This window comes from Panthera pardus, unplaced genomic scaffold (genome assembly GCF_024362965.1).
Source record: "Panthera pardus isolate Hobbes unplaced genomic scaffold, ASM2436296v1 HiC_scaffold_6, whole genome shotgun sequence".
NCBI lineage: Eukaryota > Metazoa > Chordata > Mammalia > Carnivora > Felidae > Panthera > Panthera pardus.
Window position 1 is genome coordinate 176,769 of NW_026526991.1, and position 19,723 is coordinate 196,491.

The 19,723-nt window shown below is 60.6% G+C and overlaps 1 protein-coding gene across 3 annotated transcripts in view; it reads left to right on the forward strand.

The window, feature by feature from the left end:
- Positions 1-18,486, forward strand: part of TRIOBP (TRIO and F-actin binding protein) — a 52,032-nt gene extending 33,546 nt beyond the window's left edge. For all 3 annotated transcript variants that reach the window (XM_053895981.1, XM_053895979.1, XM_053895980.1), the window contains 13 exons: positions 1,821-1,877; positions 4,311-4,379; positions 4,506-4,595; positions 4,914-5,023; positions 6,505-7,024; positions 7,686-7,796; positions 12,565-12,712; positions 14,409-14,511; positions 15,054-15,213; positions 15,289-15,402; positions 15,929-16,015; positions 16,781-16,947; positions 17,766-18,486. In XM_053895981.1, coding sequence (XP_053751956.1) covers positions 1,821-1,877; positions 4,311-4,379; positions 4,506-4,595; positions 4,914-5,023; positions 6,505-7,024; positions 7,686-7,796; positions 12,565-12,712; positions 14,409-14,511; positions 15,054-15,213; positions 15,289-15,402; positions 15,929-16,015; positions 16,781-16,945 — 1,734 coding nt within the window. In that variant the 3' untranslated portion in view covers positions 16,946-16,947; positions 17,766-18,486. The remainder of the gene's footprint in view (positions 1-1,820; positions 1,878-4,310; positions 4,380-4,505; positions 4,596-4,913; positions 5,024-6,504; positions 7,025-7,685; positions 7,797-12,564; positions 12,713-14,408; positions 14,512-15,053; positions 15,214-15,288; positions 15,403-15,928; positions 16,016-16,780; positions 16,948-17,765) is intronic.
- The last annotated feature ends 1,237 nt before the right edge of the window (positions 18,487-19,723 follow it).

Genomic DNA, 19,723 nt, shown 5'->3' on the forward strand with positions numbered 1-19,723 from the left:
TGCTACATTAGGCAGCCAGGGCTCAGGGAGGGGAAGGTCACAGGGACCCCTCCTCCCCCCCCTGCTTCCCAGGCACCCCTTGGGGTCCCAGCCTGTCATTCTAGCTGGGGAGCCCTTGCTCAGCTCTGGAAGCCTATGGCTGATCCCTCAGCCCTGGCCCAGTCTGAATGGCCCGGTGGTCTGCTCGTCCTTCCCAGGGGCTTTCCCCTGGACAGCAAGGCCAGCTCTGTGGGCCATCCCAGATAGCCTGACTTCTCAGAGCCAGGGGGTGAGGGTGGAGACTGCCCCCAAAGCACAGGAATTTCGATCAGGAAGGTAAAGGGGGGGTGGGGGAGTGATATTTATTCAGCAGGTTTTTGCCGAGGCCTAGTCACCGTGGGCCAGACCTTGGGGGTCACTGGAGGTCCCGGTCTGAAGGGAGGTTACCCAGGTGACTCGGTGGCCCCGAGTGTAGCTGCCAATCTTCAGTCTTCGCTTGGGACCACCCCGGGCAGCCTCTGGCACTCGTGGGGAACAGGGTGAGGAAGAATGGAGAGAGACAGGGCAAACACAGCCCCAGGGTTTCCCAGCTCTGAGCCGAGCCTGGGTCCCCTCCCTCAGACAGGTATGCAGGGAGGGGCTGCCCTGCAGGGGTGGGGCTGCTGGCCTGCTGAGATCCAGGGGCCCTGGCTGCACAGCCTGGGCTGTGGCTGGCTGTGGATGTCCAGGCCCCGGGGCCAAGCCCCTCTTAGGCCACTTCCTCCACCTGAGGAAGAGGAGAATGGGGAGGAAGGCAGGTCAGGGGAGGTGGCCAGGTCAGGTGGCTCCGGTTTCCAGCTGCTGTCTCTGCTGCCCACCCCACGGAGCCGAGCTGCAAGCTCCTTCCCAGGCAACCAGACACCTTGGCCTGGTGAGGCCGTGATGGCGGTACTGATAGGTGGGCTCAGGGCCATAGCGACAGGTGGCCACCTCCTCCCTGCCCGCAGCTTGGCCCGCCCTGCTCTCCCCCCTGCCAGCGGGCAGAAGCTGACACTCTGCTGAGGGACCAGGCCTTAGACACGAGAGAGAAGTCTGCCGGTGGGCAGGGAGGGTCAGGTGGCTGGCGCCCACCAGATGGGCGTGGCCAGAGAAACCACCCGGATGAGCATCTGTTTCATCTAGGTGGGGGTGGGAGGGGGTACCTAGCTCACAGGCCTCTGGAACATGCAGCGGCTGGGAGCCCCCCGACCCCGGGGCCGCGCCCCCCTGGGCAGCACCCGGCAGGTAGGGCTTGGCTCCACCGAAGTGCTATCTTCCTGGCCCTTCCGGAGATCTCTGACCCCACCCTGGGCCTGGCTCCATCTTTCAGAGTCTCCAGGGGACAAGGGAAGGGCAGGGCAGGGCTGGTTGGACCACAGGAGGGTCAGTGGGTTGGGGATGAGCGGGGGCTTTAAGGCATTTTCCTGGTGGGCCTCCTGGCCTTGTCGGTGAGAGCGACTGGACAGTTTGCTCAGCCCTGCTGGTTCAGGCTGTTCTCGGAGCCCTCTGGGGTCTCTCTCCTGCTCTTTCGTGAGGAAGTAGGCTGGCAGGAGGGGAGCCTGGCCACCTGTGGTAGATGTGCCAGTCACCCTGCCTGCCGTCTTGGCTCTCAGAGGTTGTCAGGGACAGGGGCCAAGGCTATCTCAGTGGTTGGGGAGCCTGCCCGGATTTGGGGGTTACCTGGGCCCTCAGCCCCCTCTCCTGGCTTTCCAGGACCTCAGTCTCGCAGGACTCGGGGCAGGATGGGTACAACACTCCTTCTTCCCCAGCCCCAGTTGGTTCTCCACCGGGCCTAACTTATGTGCCTCTTTATCTCTCCATAGCCCGATCTGCTCAACTTCAAGAAGGGATGGATGTCGATCTTGGACGAGCCTGGGGAGGTAGGAGGGCTGCAGTCAGAGGGGAGGGGTTGGCCTGTGCAGCTTCAGTGCCCCAGGGGGTCTTTGGGGGCAGCCCAGGAGTCTGAGCTGCTTCCGCAGCTTGTCTCGGCCTCTAGAGAGCCTGGCCTCTGAGCGGAGGGGTGCAGGTGGACTCAGAGTGGGCACCCTGAGGGCGGGCATTTCTCGTGCAGTCAGGGTGGGCCTTGGGCTGAGGGGGTGGGAAGCAGAGGCTGCTGTCATCTTGGCCCCCTGGGACAGTCTGCAGGCATACAGGGTGGCAGGGGTAGAGGCCTCCTAGCCCCTCACGCCCTACGCCCTATCCCCTCCTCTCACTCAGAGCCCCTGGGCCCTCTCCCCTCTTGATGACCCTGACTGGGTCTGAGGGTTTCACAGAGGTCCTCTGGCCTGAGACATTACAGATTCCCCCAAGACTCAGCCATGCGGGAGCCTCTCCCTCCCCATAGAAGTGGGTCTCAGAGCGCAGGCTCGGAAGTCTCACCCACCTGGGGCTCCCCTGGTTACGTCCTCTGTGAAGGACGTACGTGAAGTCTGTGAAGATGTTAAGTCCACGTCTATGAAATGGGCATATGGGTAACGAGGATTCTTTCCAGGGTAGACAGCAGGGTCAGAGAGGTCGAGCCGTGTAGGGTCTCTGCCATAGCTCAGCTAATGACCCTTCCCTGTCTCTAACGTGTCCGTCCTTAGAACCAGGAGGGACAGCGGCCTGTCGCTGGCTCTGCCCTTTCAGCTGCCAGGCTGATGGAGTCTGGGAGCTGGAGCTGGCTCCCTGCCCGCTCAGCCTGGGAGGGGACGTCTCCCCACCCCTGTCCTGCATGCGCCCGTGGCTCGGGTCGGCACGCAGCCCGCATGCCGGGGAGGGCCCGGAGCCAAAGGGAATCTCATTGTGTTTCCTCCCCACATGTTTTATTCCCTCCAGCCCACAGCCTTCCGTTCCTGCTGCCTGCTCGCCAGTCCTCTGGTGGCTACGCTCCAGGCTCACACAAGGCCTGGCACCCTGCCAGTGACCCTTCCCAGCCTCCCCACCCAGGGTCTCTGGAGGGCAGAGATTACAGGCCCCACCCAGAGCTGGCCACTGCTCATCTTCTTTCACAGGGTTTTGGAATGTCCGAGCTGGAAGGGCCCCGGGAGTTCAGCCAGCCCAGCCCCTTGGTGCACGGACAGGGGACAGGCCCACAAAGCTTACTTCTCCTCTGGGCCTAGTCACCGCTTCGGTAGACCCAGGCCTAGAACTTGGGCTGCCTAAGGCCATAGAACTCCATCTAGCTCCTCAACTGTCATAGACTAGGGAGGGATAGACACTTCCGACCTTCTTATTAGCCTTCCTTCACAAGTGCCAAGAATGGAGCTCAGAGAGGCCGAGATACTTGACCAAAGACACACAGCTAGGGATAAAATCGTTGTAATCTAGGTCTCTTGGAGGTTCAACCCCTATTTCTTCGGGGAGGCCGTGTAGAAAGAAGTTGAAAGTGTCATCCCAGCACACCCCTGAAAACTTGCCATTTCTTGAGGAAAGAAGCCTAAATATTTGAAATAACAACGTGGATGGAGTTTGGTGATGTGGGGGAGCCCCCGGAGGGCTGAGGACTGGGTGATATGTGCTGACCCTGGTGGTGGGCGGACCTTGACTGGCATTCCAGTGAATGGCCAGAAGCCCAGAGGCGGGCTGAGCTTGGCACATTGAACATCAGGCTGTGGTGGCGCCCCTACCCTTCGCTGTGCGTCCTGCCAGCCCAGCGCCCGCCGGAGCAGAGAGCGGCACTGCAGAAAGGGGCCCAAATCATAAATGTGCAGATAACGCACTCAAAAGCCGAACACGCGTGTAACCAGCAACCCGATCAAGAAACAGAATAGGACCAGTGCTCAGACACCTACCTCCCCCCCCCCCCCCCCCACCTTCCAGTCTTACTCTGGGAGACTTGTCCTTGGTTACTGAGGGGGTCCAGAGGGCCATGGGGAAAACGACTCGCAAAGCTCTGCTCCCTGACTTGCTAGGTGAATGGCCTTACACAGGTCACAGCCCCTTCCTGGTCTGCCCTGGGGCGGGGGGGGGGGGGGTCGTGCACTTGTAGGAGCCTTGGTGATCTTGATGGAGAGGGTCCAGAGGACTATGTTGCTGTCAGCAAGTCAGAGAAGGGCTCCCAGGAGGACAGGGAAGGTGTGGTCACTGAGGAAAAGCCAACCCCTTTCACAGACGCTGCCCCTGGAAGGGCCAGGCTGCAAAATCTGGATTTTCTGACTCTTCTCTGACCCCCTCCCCCGCTGGCTCCCCAACAGGGCGGCTTAGGGGGCCGGGGCCCCCGCGGTCGACCTGGCCAGACCCAGGACAGCTGTAGAGTGGTGCACGCACACACCCTTTCGTCCCACCCTCCCTGCCACCCTGTCCCCTCGCTCACCGCCACGTCTCCTTCACAGTGGAAGAAGCATTGGTTTGTGCTGACAGATTCAAGCCTTAAGTACTACAGGGACTCCACCGCAGAGGAGGTGAGACAAAGTGGGGAGGCTCCCTGCCGCCATCAGGTGCTGGGAGGGGGGTGTCCCCGGGAGGGGCTTGGGGGGCCTAGGTGGGGAAAGTGGAAATCGTGGACCGTCGTGGCCTTCCCGCGGCAGGCAGACGAGCTGGATGGCGAGATCGACCTGCGCTCCTGCACAGATGTCACCGAGTACGCGGTGCAGCGCAACTATGGCTTCCAGATCCACGTGAGACTCTGTGCGGGGGCGGGGGGGGGGGGGCCTGATCGGGGGTGATGGGCTTCCCTCGTTCACCTAGAGCCCCTGTCCTCAGAGCCAGTCAGAAGCTCTGCCGCCGGCACTTTGCGTGTCGGGGGAGACCCCGGCTGTCACTGGGGCTGAATGTTGGGGAGACCTTGGAGCCAGCTGGCGGAGGGGAGCTCATCCCCAGGCGCAGGACCTCAGATGCCCTCTGCGGGGGACGGGCCACCCTCCCTGGGGGTGCACGGTGGCGAGGGAGCGGTGGGGCTGGCCGTGTGGCAACCTGCCCGTGGGGTGGACTTGCAGACCAAGGATGCTGTCTACACCTTGTCGGCCATGACCTCGGGTATCCGGCGAAACTGGATCGAGGCTCTGAGGAAGACCGTGCGGCCGACCTCCGCCCCGGATGTCACCAAGTATGTGCCGAGCTGGAGCGGGACCTTGAGGGAGGCGCTTCCTCCCGCTTCCCTGAGTGGGGTTCTGGCACACGCCAGAGGGCCCCGCGGCTGTGCCTCCCGGGCCTCAGTTTCTCCATCAACAAAATGGAGGGAGGGCAGTGAGCGTTCTTGGCACCCCCCTGAAGATACTTTGAGGTTTGACTGCCATGCCTTTATATTCTGCGACAGCCTCAAAGGTGGGAAGGGGCTTTGACTCTTTGGAGAAGATGCCAGTGAGTCAAAGACACCCCCCCCCCCCACCCCCGCCCCCCACCACTAGGTGGCTGATTGTCTATGCACCGTGGGAACTGCGTCTAAGCCAGTTAGGCAGAGGGTGTCTGGATGGGGAGCTCTCACTCTCTGGAGGTGACTAGAGGGTAGGAGGGCTGAGTAAGCTGGTGGCAGAACCCGCACACAGTGTGAACCCTAGCCGCCTGTGCGGGGGGCGGGGAATTGCAGCTGTGGGACAGCAGGAGCAGGGTATCGTATCGGGAGGCCCCCGGCACGAGCCCCCCGACCTGGCCATACCTCGGCTATTCGGCGTCCGGCCAGTGACTTACTTGTCTGAGTTTCACATTCCGTATCTGTCACGCTGAGTGCGGCCCCTCCTTCACGTGAGGGATGTGCCCAGGAGCCCTCTGTAGACTCTGCAGGTCTACGCAGCCCGACCGTTACTTAGTCTGTAGTCTCAGCTGCTGTAACAAAGAAGCCCCAAACACAGTGGCGTAAATAAGGGCGAGATTTCTTTCTCTCTCCAGAACAATCCAGAGGTGTGCCCTCCAGGCCTGGTGGGGCAGCTCCGTGGCCCACGACTCCCGCCTTTGGCTCTGTCCTCACGGAGTCCCAGCCAGGGGCCAGGCCAGGGCACGTTTGGTCCTGGAAAGGGTGCCGCCTCTCACAGCACTGGGCAGAATGTAGTCACGTGGCCCCACAGCTGCACGGGACGCCGGGAGGCGTAGTTTTTGCCTGGGCAAGTAACGGAAGAAGGGGCCGACTGCCGCCGTTCATGCTCTGTGCACCCAGAGGTCACTGTTCACCCCCTCAACCGTGACCGTGGGCATCTTCCCCTTTCCACTGTGAGCCTCTTGAACCCAGGACCCTGCCTCAAACCGCACCTTCGTAATAACACTTTGATCAGCCTTGGCAAAGGGCTCGCGGTCGCTTTAGGCACATTCACTCGCCTAGTGCTCACGCCCATCCTGTGAGGGGCACCGTTGTCCCATGTTACAGATGCGGTCACCGAGGGTCAAGGAGGGAAGCCAGCTCTCCTGGTCCCTCTGCTGCTAAGCGTTGGAGCTGGGATGGTTCCCAGGGTCCTTTAATGATGAATCTCTAGGTTGGGTTGCTTCCCCCACCGGGGTCTGTCCCCGGGCCCTGGCACACGGGTGGCGCTCCAGAAGCGCAGGCTTGGGGGCTGAGCGTCACACGTCCCTCCTGACGGGGCTCTGCTGGCACCCTAGGCTCTCGGACTGCAATAAGGAGAACACGCCGCACAGCACCCAGAAGGGCTCCCTGAAGGCGGGGGAGCAGCGGGTGGGCTCTGAGGTCATCGGTCGGGGCGGCCCGCGGAAGGCGGACGGGCAGCGGCAGTCCCTGGACTACGTGGAGCTCTCCCCGCTGACTCAGGGCTCCCCGCAGCGGGCCCGCACCCCGGCCCGCGCTCCCGACCGCCCGGCCAAGCAGGAGGAGCTGGAGCGGGACCTGGCGCAGCGCTCCGAGGAGCGTCGCAAGTGGTTTGAGGCCACGGACGGTAGGCCTGTGGAGACGCCGGCCGGCGAGGTGCCGCGCCGGGGCCTGGGGGCCCCCCTGACCGAGGACCAGCAGAGCCGCCTCAGTGAGGAGATTGAGAAGAAGTGGCAGGAGCTGGAGAAGCTGCCCCTGCGGGAGAACAAGCGGGTGCCTCTCACCGCCCTGCTCAACCAAAGCCGCGGGGAGCGCCGCGGGCCCCCACGTGACAGCCACGAGGCGCTGGAGAAGGAGGTAGGCATCCCGGCCGGCCTCGGGGAGCCCCCTCGCCCCACCGGCGCCCCGCCTGTCCCTGCCGTCACGCGGTGGCGTTTATCTTGCATTCCTAAAGTGACGGGAAGCTCACCCCTGATTCACCGTGTGGTGCCCCAGACTCCCGTGAACCGGACTCTTGCTTCCTGGACCTCGGTGTTTTCTCGTTTTGGGGTGTTTTTTTTTTTTTTTTTTTTTTTCCCTCCTTAGTTTTGTCCTCCACAACCAAAGAGAAGGGGAGAGGAGGGAGAGAGCACTTATTAGGCATCTTCTGAATACCTCGTCCTAGGCCTCCTTTACCTACGTTGGCTCATGTAACCCTCCCAGCAGTCGCGTGGTCCCAGAGGGTGGACCTTGTCCTGATTGTCCTGGCGGGAAACTGAGGCTCAGACGTTTCCCTGCCGCCTGCAGGGATAAATATCTGTGATCACAGTGTCCTGCTCCCAACCCCGTTTAGTCTTCTCTGGGACAAAGTTCTCCTGGGTCACTGACCTGGCCATCCAGGAAAGTGCTGGAACGTCCCCTTGGCCTGCATTTCGGCCGCAGGCCACCTCCCTTTCCCAGACCCAAAGCTCCTCACTGCCTGCCACCAGACCCTTGCCGGCTTCCAGGTTCCCGCTGACCTCGCCTCCTCCCCCTGTAGGTCCAGTCTCTCCGCGCCCAGCTGGAGGCGTGGCGCCTTCAAGGAGAGGCCCCTCAGAGTGCACCCGGGCCCCAGGAGGACAGCCATATCCCCCCGGGCTACATCTCGCAGGTGAGGCCGGGGGGCTGTTTCGTGGGGGCTCGGGGCAGGTTTCTGGTTGCCGTGGCTTCAGACAACAGCTAACGTTCTGGGAGCGTAGCGGAACCCGTGCGAGGCATTTCATATGCGTCCTCGTATGTCATGTACCCAGCGGGTAGACGTGATCACTGTGCCCGTTTTGCAGACAAGCCACTGAGCTATGAGAGGTTATGGGACTTGCCCGAGGTCAACTGAGCTGCAGATGTCAGAGGTGGGATTTGAGTTCGGTTCCGGCTGACTGCAGAGCCTGTGTGTGAGCCCCCATGTGACATTCTGCACGTGGACCCCTTCTCCCACACCACCCTGGGGAAGGAGGGCCAGTGGGGAATGGGATCCCCAACGGGCAGGCCCCCGGGGTCACTCCCTAAGCACAGAGAAATCCTGCCCGTGTTTACCAGGCCAAGGCCCGCGGGATGTGGGACCCTCCAGTGGCCCCCAGGGGACACTCCGTCTGCCTGGGACAGTGGTCTGGTAACCGCTTGACAGAAAAACCCATGTGTATGTAAACACATACACACTAACGTACGTTTCCCATAAATTTTACTGACCGAAAGGATGTGTAGGACACAGTGTACAAGTACAAAATATATAACTTTTATTGTGAATTCCACATGTATAGCACATTGCCTTTTCTCGGAATTGACTGTGACTTTCACTGGTTTTTCCGAACGCTTGTATGCACAGCTAACTGACAAGCGAGTGTCGTTCTGCCGTGCGTGTCGGCTGACAGTTTGGTTTGTGTTCACGAGTAAAACAAAAAGACATCTGTCAAAACTCTAGTTGATCAACGTCACTTGCAGCTTCTTGGCCGAACTGGAGAATAGTTTCCTTTTGAGAATATTCCATTTAGAGTTATTTTCTCAGGTCCGTGTTCTAGTGACAATGTGATGGTCGTAGATGTGGCACGCTGGGAAGTTGAATCTGCATTGTTAGCGTTTTCTCATCCCTCGCTTAAGCCAGCAAAACACTAAATCAAGCCCTGACGTGCAATGCTCACCAATTTCCGTGGTGTAAATACTCCCACTGTGGCTGATGTCCCTGAACACCGAATCGGGAAGATACACGTGCACAGAATTATAGAGCGTTTCCACCATACAAGACACAGAAGATGTAAATAAACTCAAGAGCACAGGAACACCTGGCTGGCTCAGTCGGTGGAGCGCGGGACTCTTGACCTCGGGGTCTTGGGTTCGAGCCCCACGTTGGGTGTAGAGATTACTTAAAAATAAAATCTTTAAAAACAAAGAAAAAAACCTCAAGAGCATAAACCATAATAAAATGCAGTGAGATAATTAGGAAGTGATGAATGAGTATCACCTTTGTTTTTAACGTAGTTAATTGTAAACGTATATACTTTAACTTTTAAAATGGCTGCGCTTAATCGTGTCACAGAATTGCAAAATATATGACCATCAGCTGTCGGCCGTCAGCCCGCCATTGCCTAAAGTAGAAAAGAGTGCTGGGATCCTAGGCTCTGTGTGGGCGGGGCCTTCTAGAAGCTCCAGGGTTGGAGGTTGATGTGCGGGGCTCTCAGGCAGGCTTCCGGGGGGCGGGCATTGAGCAGAGCACTGGTTTGGGGTGGGGGCACGGGCTGGGGCCAGAGGTGGAGGGCCGGTGGGTGTCTACAGTGGAGACCTCCAGCAGGCCAAGGAGTTGGGAGCTCATTCCGCAGACCTGAGGAGATTTGGGGTCTGACAATGACGTGGGGAAAGTGGTGTTGGGGTGGAGGGGGGCTTGGGAGGGCACAGGGCCAGCGTCAGGAGCTAGGACGGTGACCTAAGGAGAGAGGGCTGTAGGAGGGTGTGTGGAGAGGAGAGGTTAGGACTGGGTGACTGGGCCCAAAGCAGATAGAGGAGAGCCCCTAGGGGCCCTGAGGCTGGGCGGCTGTGCAAGGCCAGGGAGCCGTCTGGAGCTGAGTGGTGGGTGAAGCATTCAACTGAAGGGAGACCCGGGCCAAGGGGAGTTAGGACCTGAGTAGGGGAGGGGGCGTGACTTTGGGGTCACCTGACATAGGGAGGGGTGCGATGAGGGAGGGACCAGTGTTGTTAAAGGCTCTCTAGAGGTCAGAGGACAGAGTGGGTGGGGCGTCTTCAGGCTGGGTGTGGCTTAACCCCACAGCCTGAGGCAGCTGGGACACCCTCAGAGACCCCCACCCAGAGGGCCTCAGACTGTACTTGGGAGCCCTTCGACGCCCCAGGGGCTACCTTTCTGGGTGGGTCCATTCATAGCCAGCGGTATCCGGGCAGCCTCTTCGATTTTACTCTTAGAACCTGCATTAGATTTCCTTTGGGGAAAGATTTCTGTCCCTCAAATGAAGTTCGAAAAGCACTGCTCTGACTTCTCAGCTTCTCGATGGGGAAACCGAGGCCCAGAGAGGCGGTGAGACCTTCAAGCGGGAGGCAGACCTGTGTCTGCATCCCAGGCTTCCTGGTCCCCGTGGGGCCATTGGACACCACAAAGGCTGTCGGTGTTTTCATCCTGTTAGGTTGGGATGGGAATGGTGCAGACAGAATTGGGGGAGGTGAGAAGGGAATGATAAGGAAACAAGCCAAAGACGGGAGTGGAGGAGGGGCCCCAGATGTGGAGGGTGCCAGACAAGAGGAGCTGAGCTATCTGTGTCCCCTCGCCAGCCCGCCAGCCCGGGAGGAGGTGGCTGGGGATTCAGCAGACCCTGGAGAGCGGACGGCTGGGGAGAGATTCCCCAGCCTGGTATCTTCGTCCTGGAATCTTTTAGCTTGTGGGGCTTCCATAGACAGCAGCTGGGGGGGGGAGGGGGTGGTGGTTCTGGGGCTTCACCCACTGGGGCTTTAGTGCCTCCTTTGCCTCCCTCCAGCCTAATGTGGGGGGGGAGGTTTACAGACATTTCTTCATCTACTTTGATCCCTGTCAGAGGTGGCTGCCGGCCTTCGGGAAGATATGTCAGAGAGAATAGCACTTGGCCTTCTAGGAGCCCCTCCTCCTGATCTCGGTCCTGCCTCTGACCCCCTATTAACTGCCGGGTCCGCCTGCCTGATCTGGCCCTTTAAGAACATCAGTCCCCACCCCCTGTGCTGCTCCCATCTCTGTAGGTGGGTTTATCTTAGGGACCCTCATGAGTTGGCCTTATGGGCCTGTTTTATAGATGAGGACACTGAGGCTCAGAGTGGGGAAGGGGCTCGTTCAAGTTCACTCCGGTACAGCGAGGCTCTGGACCCAGTGTGTGGAACTCCAAAGCTATATTCTGTTGTTGTCACTGGAGGGACACGGAGGACACATGCAGAGGGACAGATGTTCCCTGCCCCCCACTCAGAACACCTGGACCCAGGAGGCCTGGCCCTTATAGCCCTCTGGTGTGGCTGCTGGACAGGTGGAGGTCGGTCCCCACCCACCGTGCCCTATGGTATCGGGTGGGGGGGGGGGTGGAGTATACTGTCGCATCTGGCCCTCTGCTTCGATTTCTTCTTGGGGCTCTTGCCCTTCCCTTTTGAATGATCTTAAATTCAAATACATAAGAAATATGTTTACATTTTCGAAAATAATTCAAACAAATCAAAAGGTTAGAAATAAACACCTGAGCTCTCCTTCTCCTGCCTGCTCCCACCCCAGGGGTCACCTTGGTTACCTTTGAGCGCATCCGTATAGTTTCCTGTTGCTCTTGAAAGAAATTTACCACAACCTTAAATAACCCAAAGTTACCATCTCAGGGTTTTGAAGGACGGTAGCCTAACGCGGATCTCGCCGGGCTCCAGGTGGGGCCCATTTCCTCACCTTTCCCGGAGGCTTGTGGCCACCTGTGCTCCTTGGCTCCTGGCTCCTTCCTTCATCTTCAAAGCCTGCAACGGAGAGTCTGGTCCCCCTCGCTTCCCGCCATTGACTTTCCGTGGTCACTTCTCCCTCTCTGCCCTCCTGCCTCCTCTTTTGCAAGGCTCGATCCCATCATTTATTTAAGGGCTCCCCCGTTAGGGATTCGGACCGTGGCCCATTTTCATCTGTTTCACCCTCGTCCGCAGGTCTTTATACACGTGACTTTCTGCTGGGTCGAGGGATGGGGTTACTGAAAGTGTGGTGACGCCATCAACTGCCCTCGGCACACCCGTCACAGCTGACTCTCCCAAGTGGTGGGCATTAGCAGTCTTCTAAATACTTGCCAGTCTTCTCTGCAGGCCCTGTGTTGTGATGTCATCAATTTCAGTTCACTTACTCAGCACCTGCCCCATGTCAGGCCCTGGTCCAGACGCCGGGGACTCCGAGCTGGGTCAGGTCTTCCCTGTCTTGGGAGAACTTCTAGTCCAGCAGAAGCAGAGCCTTCGGAGGCAGGGGAGAGGCCGTCCAGAGGCAGAGCAGAGAGGACACTGAGCTGGGCTGCAGGCCAAAGTCAGTTATCCCGGAAGAGAAAGTAGCAGAAGAACGTTCCAGGCAGAGGGCTTAGCCTTAGCTAAAGCTCAGAGATGTGAACATGCCGTGACTGGCGTTCCCCATCTTCCTTGGTGGGGAAAGGCCCAGGCTGAGGCCACGAGGGTCGGACAGGGGAGCAGGGACTTGGCCCCACAGGATAGGAGCCTCAGAAGGGTTGGAAGCAGGAGAGTGACAGGGTGAGGTTTGTGGACCGGGGGAGCAGGCGCAGGTGCGGCCGGTGGCTCCCGGCTCCAGGGAGGCGAGGTGGAGAAGCCTGCCCCTGAGGCTCCCCGCCTCGGGCTGGGGAGGGGGCCCGTGTCCTGGGCAGTGGGGGCAGCCCCGGGACGTGCCGGCCTCCCGCCCGCAGGAGGCGTGCGAGCGCAGCCTGGCCGAGATGGAGTCCTCGCACCAGCAGGTGATGGAGGAGTTGCAGCGGCACCACGAGCGGGAGCTGCAGCGGCTGCAGCAGGAGAAGGAGTGGCTCCTGGCCGAGGAGACGGCGGCCACGGCCTCGGGTGAGAACCCTGCGCCCCACGAGCCTCCCAGCTGCGGCCCCTGGCTGAATCGGGGACAGCTTTCGATAAGGGGGGGGGGGGGTCTCAATGCGAGACTTGGGAAAACGCACCGGGGGGGGTTGGAGCCCCTAGAACGGGCCTCTGCTCCTACTTGAGAAAGGGAAACCAAGGCAATAAAAGGTTCCCCCCCCCGCCCCTACTGTCCCCCGGGTTGTGACTCCTCTCCCTCAGGGGCCCGCGGCCACTGGGGAGTTTCGCCCCCAAGCCGTACACACGCATGGAGCCCCAACTCCATGCTCAGGCGCGCGCTCTGTGCTGGGGTAGAGCCTGCTCAGCCACAGAAGTGCCATCTCCCCGGGTGAGAGGGCCGGACCCTGGGCAGAGCGGGAGGAAAGGCGTGAGCCTTTGCCAAGCCCCGTTCTGGGGAACGCGAGCACCCTTGGCCCTTGCAGTGCCTGATCGAGGGCCCCCCATTTAACAGATGAATAGACGGGCACAGAGAGGTTGGTGACTTGTCCAGATGGCGGAGCCGGGGATGGAGCTCAGAGCACCCTGATTGCAAAGTCGTGCCCTGAACCCCACCCCCTGCCCTCCCAAGCCGGAAACAGGAATGCCCGAGACGTTGGACAGCTCCCTCCCTCCCTGTGTTCACTGGGCACCTGCTGTGTAGGTCTGGTACATCCTAAGCACTTCGGAGCGGTTTGCAGAGTGATAGGAAAGGACGAGAGAAGTCACGTGATCCAGAACTTTCCCACCTGTCAGCGCTATGCCACGTGCTTCACACCCCCGGCGGCCCGTTGGCCCCTCATCGCAAACAGCCTGGGGCCAGTGTGTTTTGCATTTTAGGAAGATAACTTAGTACCTCAGTTAGATATCCTTCCCAGCAGAGTCTGGACTCTCCCCTGGAATCTAGCACTAAGGTTTTTACAGTGAAATTTCTCAGAGTCATGCTGAACGTGGGCTGAGAATGACCGCAAGTGGCCCTGCGTCTGTTCGGGTCAGGGATTGCCACCAAAAGAGTTATGAAAAGCTCTCAGTGTTCAGAGCCTTCGGATTTGAGAATTACGGATAAGATTACGGGTGAGGGCTCATTTAATCCTCCCAATAACCCTGCGTGAGTGTGGAAACACTTGGTCCTTGGTTGCTCACAGCCCGAAAAATAAGCCAACGGGAGCATTTACTGGGCATTTACTTTGGACCAAGCATTGCTCTAAATGCTCTACATGCATCTTCCAATAACCCACGAGAGAAGGTGCTATTGGTAACCCCGTTTTCCAACAAGGGACTGGAGGCAAAGAGTGGTTAAGTGCCCTGCGTAAAGTTGCATAGATTTGTACCAGCTGCGGCCCCTGCACTCCTGACCGCCGGGCTGGGCAAGGGAGCTGGGCCTTGTTAAAGAACCCTCCAGGCTCTGCAGGGATGGCGGGCTGTGTGGGGCCTCACCCGGACATGACCAACAAGACGTACCAGTGGTCAGATGCTGAGGCGTCTCCCCAGCACTGTCCCGTCAGACAGGGATTGATAGATGGGCTCAGAGAGGTCTAGCAACTTACCCAAAGCCCCTCAGCTCCTGATACAGCCTGGTCCAGTGTTCTTTGCTCCTGCCTGCATGGTATCTGTGGGGCCTTGGAGGAGGTGGAGCTTACTGTTGCTGACCCCTCCCCAAGATCCCCCCATGCCTCTGCCCTGCCTCCAGCCATCGAAGCCATGAAGAAGGCCTACCAGGAGGAGCTGAGCCGGGAACTGAGCAAGACACGGAGTCTCCAACAGGGTCCAGATGGCCTTCGCAAGCAGCACCAGTAAGCTGGCATCCGGACCCTGGGGTCTGTGGGCTGGGCCTCGTTCTGAGCTAAGGGCCCAGCTGCCCACCTTGGTGTTTATGAGGCAGGAACCTATGCCGAGGCCCCTCGGCAGAGGACACATCATTTTGCCCCCAGCTGAGACTCCCGATCAGCCACCTGGCACAGGGAACAGAAGCGGTGGGGCCTCAGCCAGACCCCCGTGCCAGTCCACGGAGATAGCTCTTCAGACCCCTTCTTCAGCCTCCCCCTCCTCTTCCGGTTAGTGTCCCCTAGAGCTGGGCTGCAGTACCACCCTCGGCCAGTAGGTGTCCCTCCTGGCCACGGAGCACAGTTCTGGGATGTTAGGACCTGGGAGGCCTTTGAGGCTTAACTCAGCCCCTCATACGGGAGGCACCTGCGGCCCAGAGAGGCTGTCACCAGGTCACAGCCCCACAGTGGACTGAAGGCAAAACTAGGGCGGGAACCCGGAGTCTGGAGCTGCTTTGAGTCTGTCTTGCCCCGAGTCCCATGCCGTCCTTGCCGTCCTCCGCCCCGCACAGGTCGGACGTGGCGGCGCTGAAGCGGGAGCTGCAGGTGCTGTCCGAGCAGTACTCGCAGAAGTGCCTGGAGATCGGGGCCCTGACGCGGCAGGCCGAGGAGCGTGAGCACACGCTACGGCGCTGCCAGCAGGAGGGCCAGGAGCTGCTGCGCCACAACCAGGTGAGCCTGGCCCGGGGTGGGGGGCTCCGGGGCCGGCGGTCCATCGTCCCTGCGCTGACCGTCCCTGCCCCCCAGGAGCTGCACGCCCGCCTGTCAGAGGAGATCGACCGGCTGCGCGGCTTCATTGCCTCGCAGGGCACCAGCGATGGCTGTGGACGCAGCAGCGAGCGGAGCTCCTGTGAGCTGGAGGTGAGCGCCCACCCCTGTGCCGGGCAGCCTGGCTGGTTCTCGGCCGGACAGGCCGGCTGTGCCCTGCGGCAGGGAGTGGCATCGCTCCGCGGGGCTGGGCCCCAGGGAGGAGAGCCCTACAGCCAGAGTCCAGCCCTCCCCTTCGGGTCCTGCCCCCTCCAGTATCTCCTCTGTAGAATGAGGCTGGCACCCCCCTTACTGGGAGAGGCTGGAGTGAGAAAACGTGTGTGATCCTAGGATCACCCTTGTGTTTTATTTTATTGTACGAAAATTTATATATGGCTCTACTCTGTCTGACGCTTCTGTAAGTCCTTCATATCTGTTAACTTCTTGAATCTTCGAACCAGCAAGGAGAAATCAGAGAGGGCTTCCTGGAGGAGCCTGCCCATGGGGTGCGGTGGGTCTTGGTGCAGGTTGGGGGTTGCATCTTAGGGGCCTGAGGCAGAGAGAGCCAGGCTGCAGGGTGCCGTGGGCCGGGGTAGCCCTGGCCTTTGGCCCTGGGTCAGCCTGGCGCCCATGACCCCAGGTGCTGCTGCGGGTGAAGGAGAACGAGCTCCAGTACCTGAAGAAGGAGGTGCAGTGCCTCCGGGATGAGCTACAGATGCTGCAGAAGGTAGGGCCTGACTGGGGGCCGCTGGGGAGGGAGCCTCTGGACCCACCTGTGAGCGCCTGCTCTGTGCCAGGCACTCTCCTTGCCTCCTCATGTCACGGCTCTCCTCGGGCCTCTCCCGAGGACAAGGTGTCCTTGTCCCTATTTGGAGACAAAGAAACAGGCTAAGAGAGGATAAGTGACTTGGCCACGGCCACACTTGCTTTTATTTATTCGGCAAATTTTTATTGAGCATCTACTGTGTGCCGGGCACCGTGCTAGGCGCTGGAGAGACAGCTGTGAACAGAAAAGACCCAAGTCCCTGCGGGGTGGAGCATGCGTCCCAGTGAGGAAGCTGCGTGGCTGGCAGTGGGGAAGGGCCCGGATTTGGGTCCAGGGTTGTGAGCCTGGCCTGCCTGGTGCCACGTCCCTAAGTCTTTGACATCCTCTGTGAGCATGTGTGAGTCAGACTCATGGAAAGGGCCCAAGGCTTGGGCCAGGCCGACCTGGTTCACATCCTGGCCGCTCACTGCCGAGTGGCCTTTGCCTCCCTGAACCTCGGCTCCCGTCTCGAGAGGTGAAAATGATCCTGGAGGCTCACTGGGCCGTGCTGGGAGGGTGTACTCAGGGTTAGGGGTTGCCGAGGGGGCGCCCCAAGGGACAGGGCCGTAGGGCTGTGCTGGGGCCTGGCTGCTCTGTGCCGGCAGAGAGCGCCGTGGGCCTGGGCCCGGTAGGCGGGGCCAGGTCGGGGAGGCTCCGTGGCCTCACGGCCCCTCCACGCCCTCCCAGGACAAGGAGCGCTTCGCTTCGGGAAAGTACCAGGATGTGTACGTAGAGCTGAACCACATCAAGACACGCTCGGAGCGGGAGATCGAGCAGCTGAAGGAGCACCTGCGCCTTGCCATGGCTGCGCTGCGGGAGAAGGAGTCGATGCGCAACAGCCTGGCCGAGTAAAGGTAGGTGCCGAGGGGCGGGCACGGCCGAGCGGGGGCGGGGCCAAGTCGGGCACTGGGCCTGGAGGTGCGAGCCCAAGGCTCATCCACCCCCGACTGACCGTGCCAGCGGGCCCAGGGCGCTTCCTTCTCGTGGCCTCTGTTCCCCTTTCTAGAATGGGGACAGCCACACCCGCAGCCTCATCAGCCCGCGGCCCTCCTCCCCGCTGCTGGCTCAGCTGCGTCGGCCGCGGTGGCAGGTGCGGGGCGCTGGCCCCACCTTCAGGCCTGGCAGCGTGGCGCGCGCATCCCTCACCGGCCACAGCGCTCCTTCCACCGAGCTCCACACCTCCGACATCACGGATGGAGCCTGGCCCCCGACTTAGTCTTACGGCCATCTCTGACTTACGAGGCTTCAGAGCATTTTTACGGTGGCTTTCCTAATGCCGGCTCTACCTGGAGCTGCTGCTTTCCCTTTCTTTTTTTTTTTTTTTTTAATTAAAAAAGTTTTTTTTTAGTGTGTATTTATTTTTGAGAGCGAGACAGAGTGCAAGCAGCAGAAGGGCAGACAGAGGGAGACACAGAATCTGAAGCGGGCTCCAGGCTCCGAGCCGTCAGCACGGAGCCCGACGCGGGGCTCGAACCCGCGAACCGCGAGATCGTGACCCGAGCCGAAGTCGGACGGTCAACCGACTGAGCCACCCAGGCACCCTTGAAGCTGCTTCTTTCTGACCAGTCCTTGTGGACTTCCCGAGACGCGCAGGAAAGGCCACCCTGTGGGCCAGGCCCAGCGCCGCCCTTGCCTGGCCTAAGCCTGCCGCTCCCCGACTCTTGTCTTCCAGGTCCTGGTGGCCGAGCCCCGCAGCAGACGCCCCCATACTGAGGGGACCAGTCAGTCGCCCTCCTTCCTGCCGGATGGAAGTCAGAAGCCAAGCTTTCTCCCCGCCCGCTGTGGGCCGCACATGCACTCGTCCCCACCACACACACGCACACAGGTGCACACACGCGCACACACACACACACACACACACACACACACACACACTCTGCGTATCTGAGCGCGCCCCTCGCACTGGGTCTTACCTTTTGCACCTTCTTCAGGATTTTATATGTGAAGAGATTTTTATATAGATTCCCCCCCCCCCCCCCCAACACTTTATACTTTGAAAAAACCAATTCCTGGACGCTGGCTCCCCCTCTGTCTCCAGCCACGGGGGGCTCAGGCTTCTGGGCCCGTGGCCCTGCCCCAGGGGGTGAGGGGGGGGGGGCTCCAGCAGGGGCGCAGCAGCGGCCACGGCAGCGTTGACTCTGGTGGGAGAGGCAGGGAGCCAGCCAGCCACCCTCTTCCTACCCTACCTCCCACTAACTACTTCCTGCCCCGAGGGGACCCACACCTTGGGACTCTGGACAGAGGGACAGATGGGCAGAGGGAGCCGGCAGCTCCCTAAGGCTTCACCTCCTCCTCTGAGGGGGTGCTGGGCACGGAACCACTGGAGCCGCCCCATGAAGGCGTTTCTCTTCTGCTCCATGAGCCTTCTTAACTTAATAAAATATTCCCGCGGCTCTGGTGTCTAGGATGGCTGGGGCAGGGCGAGTTATGGAGGTCGGGGCTTCACCACCCTCCCCACCCCCCTCACCCCCCACTGGCACTCCTTCCTGAAGGGCGGCCTGGGAGCTCTGAGGGCGGAGTTGAGAATCTAGTTCCTCTATCAGGGCCACGGCTTTGCAGCGCCAAGTGGGGTTTGCAGACCAGCCGCCGCAGCCGCGTCACCAGGGAGCCGGTTAGAAACTCCCGAGTCCGGGCCCCGCCCCTGCCTACTGAGTCAGAATCCGCCCTGTGACACGGACCCCCGGCGATTCATGTGCACCTCAAAGCCTGGGACGCCCTGGAGTGGGCGCTATAGGTCTAGGCCTTGGAAAGAGGAGGGGAGCTGAGGCTCTGACCTGGGGCCAGCCACATCCCCTCTCTAAGCCTTAGTTTGCTTTCCTGTCAAATGGTTGCCTTTCAGCCTCGGTCCTCTATTGAGGCTGTGCCCAGAGGTCACGTCCAGCCCTGGGCAAGGTGGGGGCGGGTGGTGGACGCGGCCACCCCAGGCCCACCAGGCTGGAGGCCTCATCCCAGCCGGCCAGCTGTGCGGCTCCCGAACCCTGGTCCCGGTTGCCAGCCACTTCGAGCCCAGCCCGGCTGTCCCATCTGCAGGGCTGTAGCTAAGGTGGGAGGGCAGGTGAGCTGGCCTCACCCCCCACGGCCTTCCCCATCAATCCGGGCCGGGCACCGGGGGAGGTGATCAAGGACTGACCCTGCCCCCACCGAGGGCACAAAAACAGGTTGGGTCCCGGAGGTCGTGGGCACCCAGAGGGGACCCCGACCCAGCCTGCGGATCGGAGAGGGCTTTTGAAGGTGGCTTTGAACTATGTCTTTTCCAGATGGAAAAAGCAGGAAGGGCATTCCAAGTGAGGGAACGGCATGAGCAAATGCCCTGTGAACATCCCTGGTGTGTCCAGGGCAAGACCCACAGGGGAGCAACCATGTGGGTTGTGGGGAAGACGTCCCATTCCCTGGCCAGTGATGGGTTTAGGAATGATGTGATCCCATTCCCTGGCCCGGGAGGTAATTCCAGCCAGTGAGTTGCGGCGGGGGGAAGACTTGAGTGGGGGTGGAGGGCTGGAGGGGGTCATCTGGGAGGTGTTCCTTGCTCTTAAGAAAAGGGTACAAGAAAGGGAGGGCCTCTCTCTCCCCGCCTTCAGATGGTGTTGGGTGAAGTCCCCATGTTGCCACGACTTTGCCTCATCGATATGC